General features: G+C 40.5%; 1 protein-coding gene across 1 annotated transcript; it reads right to left on the bottom strand.

Annotated features, from left to right (window-relative positions):
* Positions 1 to 722: 722 nt before the first annotated feature.
* On the bottom strand, positions 723 to 2115 carry LOC123235736 (cyclin-dependent kinase 8-like). The gene is given in 3 exon segments (XM_044661941.1): positions 723 to 784; positions 787 to 1738; positions 1741 to 2115. Coding segments are annotated over 3 exon segments (1389 nt in total).
* Between the last annotated feature and the right edge of the window lie 4325 nt (positions 2116 to 6440).

Raw genomic sequence — 6440 nt, 5'->3', positions numbered from 1 at the left:
CAATGACAACATACTTATTTACTATCGAATAGCAGCTTTAATACCAGTCAAGTCATCGATTTAAAAAACAAAAAACAAATTCATAGGTTGGAAATTAATCTTTGGGAATTCTGAAATCTGCTGGAAAAATTGCATGGCTTTATGTATTTTGAAAAAAATATGTACTAATTTTGTTGGTCAAAAACACTGATCATGTGGAAAATGAATCAACCATTGAAAAGACTAAAAAGAAATATATACCAAAATAATCTCAATCTGAATCTTGATTATTTTGTTGTTTTTTGTTGTTAACATATAGTATGTATGTTTCAAGTACCAGTTAAAGGATTTTGCGTACTATTGGTCAGATAATGTTACATTGAGAGAATTCACCACATACAACAAGGAATGCCTGCCCCTAGCACATTTCACAGCTTCAACTGCTACAGACTGTCACTGAAAAAATGCATTGGTCAGTCTGAATCATGTCAAGTAAACTATGGAAGTAGCATATCCACAACACAAACTGTGCTAGCACTTTCTTTTCAAGTCTAACTCCAAAACAGGTAACATTTGCGAGTCACTACTCCAATCTGTGAAAAGTGGTGGAACTTGGCTATTGGACATTTTGAAGGTGTGGTTGTACAGTACATTCGCATGGCCCATACCAGGTTCCAGGCAGAGAGCTGCATGGTCAGTCCTGCAGCATTAGCAGCAGTGCATTGACATTATTCAGATGCAGCTCAGTACCGGTGTGTCTGATGTGAGTACTGTGGAGGCTGCTGGGAGGTAGTTGAATATCCATGCTGCTCTGTGGCTGTGATGTGCTTGGTCCAGGGTTGGGATAGGCAGCATGTGGATTGGAACGCTGATAGTCTGAGGTCATGATCAGTCCACCTGAGATAGTGGTAGGAGGAACAACTCTCACTTTTTTCAATGGGGGTCCCTGTGCATGACTGCTGTCTTGATTCCCTGGATGACCAGTTCCATTAGTATGGTTATTGCCCTGCTGCTGCTGCTGGTTCTTTTTGTCTCCCTTGTCATCAGGCTCTTCTTCCGTTAAAAATTCACGTTTAGGATAAGGAATCTGGCAACCTGCAAAAACATCTGATGTAGGAAGTGGATCTTCTAAGAAATAAGGATCCTGCATAGCCTGTTCTGAGGTAATTCGCTTTATTGGGTCCATAGTAAGCAATTTCTGAAGCAAGTGGAATGCTTTACTGTCTGGTTTAACTTTATGTTTTTCCATATATTTGATAAGGCTGCAGTTGGTATATGTATTTCTTCGGAAATCTTTCATTAATGTTGAATGTTCAGGCATCTTTTTTATAACTTCCCAATCTTTATCTGCAGGAAATCCCATTACATTGAATATTCTGTCCAGCTGGTCATGATGATAAGGATTACTAGTTTTGATGTCCTCTTGACAGTGAAATATTGGTTCTGAAGTTAGTAGCTCTGCAAATATACACCCTATAGCCCAAATATCAATAGCTTTGGTATAATGTCTCGCTCCAAGAAGAAGCTCTGGAGCTCGGTACCAGAATGTTACAACTACTGGATCCAAATCTGCTAAAGGCTTCAGAGGTGAATTAAATAATCGTGCAAAGCCCATGTCAGCAATTTTTACTCTTCCTCGCTCAGGACCTTCACCCATAACTAAAATATTAGCAGGTTTCAAATCCCTGTGCAACACCCAGTTAGCATGCAGGTAGTGAATACCATCTAGGATCTGATATAATAGTGACTTGACCATTCCCCCCGAGGTAACTGAACTGGCTTCTTGTTTGCTTTAGAAGCTCTGTGAAACTTGATTATGTGCCAGAGGTCATGCTCAGCATAGTCAAAGAGAAGCCATACTTTCCTGTCAGCATGAGTCAAAAACACCTTTTGAAGAGAGATGACATTTGGATGTTTTAGCTCTCGAAGTAGTGCTATTTCTCTGCAAGCTGACATAGAAATACCAGTTCCTTCTATTTGTTTTAAAGCATAATCTTTGTCATCTTTCCCATCTTTCCTCTTGGCTTGGTAGACGTGACCGTAAGTGCCTCGGCCAACTTTGCAGCCCTCGTATTCAAACAGGTCCTCGACCTGCTCCCGCTCGCTGCTGAGCTTCACTTTGAAGTCATAGTCCATTGTCACAGCCTCCAGGCGGGCTGGCGGGGAGGGGAGGTTCTGGGTCCGGGGTCAGGGTCGGGGTCCGGGGGGAAAGGGGGGAGCAGAGGCAGCCGCGGCCCCCGGGATCCCGCCCGCTTCACGCCCGGCGGCGGCGACACCACCCCGGCTGATGCAGGAAGAGGAGGAGGAGGAGGCCCCGCGACGAAGCCGGGGACATCCAGCGAAAGAGCGAGAGACGGACCGAGAGACGGAGCCGGGGACGCTCCCACCCGGGAAGGGGAGCAAGAGGGAAGGGGCCGGGGCCGGGGCCAGAGCTGGAGCAGTTCTCAGTTCTCGTTCCCCAGCTGGCTGGGGCGGCGACGGCGGCTGCAGCTGCTCCGCTCTCTACTCCCTCTCCTTCTTCCTCCTCCTCCTCCTCTCTCTCACACACTCACTCCCTCTCGCACCCACTCATATACACACACACACACACACACACACACACACACACACACACACACACACAAGCACATTCACTCGGAAAGGCAGCGGCACCAACACAAGAGCCGGTTATCTACACACACACACACACACACACACACACACACACACACACACGCAAGCACATTCACTCGGAAAGGCAGTGGCACCAACACAAGAGCCGGTATCTACACACACACACACACACACACACACACACACACACACACACACACAAACACACAGAGGGAGCTACTTCATTCACTTTTGATCCATCATATTGCTGTGTACAATGGTTTACTGGTTCTGTTTACATCAATTCATATGTCTTTCCACATTTTTCTGAAACCATCTCCTTCATCATTTCTTATAGCATAATATCCCATCAGAATCATATGCCACAACTTATTCAGTCATTCTTTAATTTGTGGAGATCTCTTTATCATCTCTGATAATCTGATAAGGACAGTTTAGTTGATAAGGAAATAAGGACAGAACAAGGGAGTTGTCTTTTACCTCATGCTTCCAGCTCTGGCTCCAGGAGCATGAAGTTTATTATATATACTTCAAGACTCATTTCACACAAAAGAACCCCCCCAAAAAACTTCACGTTTGCACAGAAACACAAATTATGTCACATCAAAGCACAATAAAGTTATAGTTTTACAAAGAATTTTCTTACGAAGATAATGCCGGATGAGAAACAGCCTCAAGGTTAAAAATGAGCCTCACTTTATCTAAAAGTTATTTTGCCTGAGCTTGCCACTCCATGACCTTGGGATGCCTGGAGCATTTAGAGAGATATACCCACAGCTGCAGCTTTACTCTGCTGAGTGAAAAAAGGCTGTTAACTCATTAAGTGCTGGTTTACTAAGAACTTAAAGTTTTCCTAGAAGGCTATAATGTTTTTCAATAAGAAAAGGTGTGGATCATAAAAGGGGTCAAAAGAGAAGTCTCAGATTTTTATCTATTCTCTTATTGGCTTCCCACATTAATTGATGGGCATCCCCTCAACTTCCAATCCTTTGCCACCCTAAGAAGAGCTGCTATAAATATTTTTGCAATTATTGGTCCTTTTCCTTTTAAAAAAGAATCTCTCTTTGGAATACAGACCTAGTATTGGTATTGCTAGGTCCAAGGATATGCACAATTTTATAACCCTTTGCTCAAAATGCTCTTCAGAATAGCTGGATTATTTCACAACTCGACCAACAATACAATAATGTCCCTATTTTCATATGTATATTTACATATATATCCTCTAATATTTGTCATTTTTCTTTTCTTTCAGCCAATCTGATAAGTATAAGGTGGTACCTCAGAGCAGTTTTAATTTGCATTTCTTGAAGATGGATTGTGGGAAGATAATGGAGTAGAGTATGAAACATCTGTGCTCTCCAAACTCCCCAACAAACAATCATAAATAACTCCACATAATCAATGTACAAGTGGCAAAAATGGGGGGGAAAAGTTGGGAGTGAAATAGGACAACCAGAGGTAACTTGAAAGAGGGGTCTCTGACATCTCTCACCTTGGCATCACCTGGTGGTCCAAGCACCTGGGAAAAGAATAAACTGCAAATCCAGGGGGCAGGGTGGGCAGTCTCACCTTTTTTGTTTACCTGGGAGTCTATATTTCAGTAGCCAGTGACAGTGGAGTACCCAAGCAACTAACCATGGGAGCACTGTGTGGACTGTGACCTCAGCTCCAGGACTCCTCATACTATCAAACCTGGGGGTTGATCACTGAACAGGAAAGGAATTCAGGCACCCAGGTTCACTGACACCACCTCTGTCCTAGGCTGTGGCTTCTAGAGAGGAGAACCAAAGAGGGAGCACACACCAATGAGGGGCTGAGGCCCTGACAGCTTTGATCATCCACAGGAGGATACTGCTGTCTCAGTGGGGAGGTAAGCTTGCAATGGCAGAATTACAGGGGTAGAGTGGTAATTCTAGCTGGGCCCTTGAGGTCAATCATAGGCTGTGGTTTGGGATAGTAGGAGAAAAATTGCACCTAATCTTGTATTAATTATAGAATTTGGAAAAACTAAGTAGGGTCCAGGAAATCATGAACACAAAAAATTCTGAAACCTGAAGTATCATTCCCCATCCCCACCATCCTGGGAACAGAGACCAACTCAGACATAAAACTAATGGTTAAGCCTATTGATTTGGCTGCTAAAATTTGAAAAAAAAATCAACTAACCAAAGAGAAAGAACCCAACTATAGTTAGCTATTGGGGGACAGAGAAGTCCTGGATTTGAATTCAGAGGGCAAAAATTAAAACACCTAGTTCTAAAAAAAATCAAATAATCACAAGCCCAAAAAGAGTTTTTGGAAAAGCTTACATTTTTTTCAAAAAGCAAATGAGAAAGGCTGAAGAAAAACTAGGGGAAAAAATTAGAGCAATTCAAGAAAATCAAAGAAAATTATAAGAGAAAGACACTCAATTGGAAAAAGAAATCCAAAAACTCACTGAAGAAAAGAATTCACTAAGTATTAGATGTGGACAAGGGAAAGCTAATGGCTTCCTAAGACAACAAAAAATAAAGCAAAATTTAAAAAAATGAAATAGCAGAGAATGTAAAACATTTTATTACAAAAACTACTGATCTGGAAAGTGGATCAACAAGAAATAATATAAAAATAGTCAAGCTATTGGAAAGTTATGATCAAGAGTTTAGACACTATACTCCAAGAAATAAGGGAAATAGCCTGAAATTCTAAAACTAGAGGGTAAAATAGAAATTGAGAGAATTCATCAATCACCACTGCAAATAGACCCCAAAATAAAAATGCACCGTAATGCCACTGCTAAGTTCTATAACTCCCAGGTTAAGAAGAAAATACTAAAAAACACAGAATAATCCAAGATTTAGCAGCTTCAATATTAAGAGAATGAAGGGCATGGAACACAAAATTTCAAAGAGTAAAGAAGCTGGGTTTTAACCAAGGAATAATATGTCCAGCAAAGCTGAGCATAATTATACAAGAGGAAAAAATAGACATTTAACAAACTAAAGGAGTTTCAACTACTCTTGGGGGGGGGAAAACAGAACTCAGTAAAAAAGTCAATCTACAAGAATCATAAAAAGGTAAACATGAAAGACCAATTATAAGAGACCTAACAAGGTCGAATCCTTTGGTTCTTATAAGGGAAAATGTTATCCATAACCCTTAATAATGACATCATTACTTGGGTAGTTTGAAAGAGCATATATAGACAGAAGATGAAGTCAACTTGAATATAACAGAATTATCTAAAAACAACCATGAAATAGGGAAGAAAGAGGTAAAATGAAACAATATCTCATATAAAAGAGGTATGAGTGGAAGAACTGTCACAAAGAAGGAGAAGAAGAGGTGAAGGGCTAGTAGTTTTCAAACCCTATCCCCATCAAATCTGGGCTATAAAGAGAATAACATCCAACATTTTAAAAAATATTTAATTTTAATTTAAAAATTTTTCCATGGTTACTAAATTCATGTTGTCTCCCTCCCTTCTCCCCTCCCCTCTCCTGGAATTGACAAGCAATTCCACTGGGTTATACATATATTATCACTCAAAACCTATTATTCATTTTTGTAATAATCTTTTAAAACCAAAACCCCAAATCATATACCCATATAAACAAGTGGACAATCATTTTTTTCTGGATTTCTACTCCCAAAGTTCTCTCTCTAGATATAGATAACATTCTTTCTCATAAGTTCTGCAGAATTGTCCTGGATCATTGCATTGCTTTTAGTAGCAAAGACGATTACATTTGAATGTCCCACAGTGTTTTAGTTATTGTGTATAATGTTCTCCTGGTTCTGCTTATTTCACTTTATCAATTCATGTTGGTTTTTCCAGTTCTTATGGAGATCCATTATTTCATCAT

Source organism: Gracilinanus agilis, chromosome 2, assembly GCF_016433145.1.
Source record: "Gracilinanus agilis isolate LMUSP501 chromosome 2, AgileGrace, whole genome shotgun sequence".
In the NCBI taxonomy this organism is placed as follows: Eukaryota; Metazoa; Chordata; class Mammalia; order Didelphimorphia; family Didelphidae; genus Gracilinanus; species Gracilinanus agilis.
The sequence above is the reverse complement of the archived record's forward strand: the minus strand, read 5'-3'. Positions and strand labels throughout refer to the sequence as shown.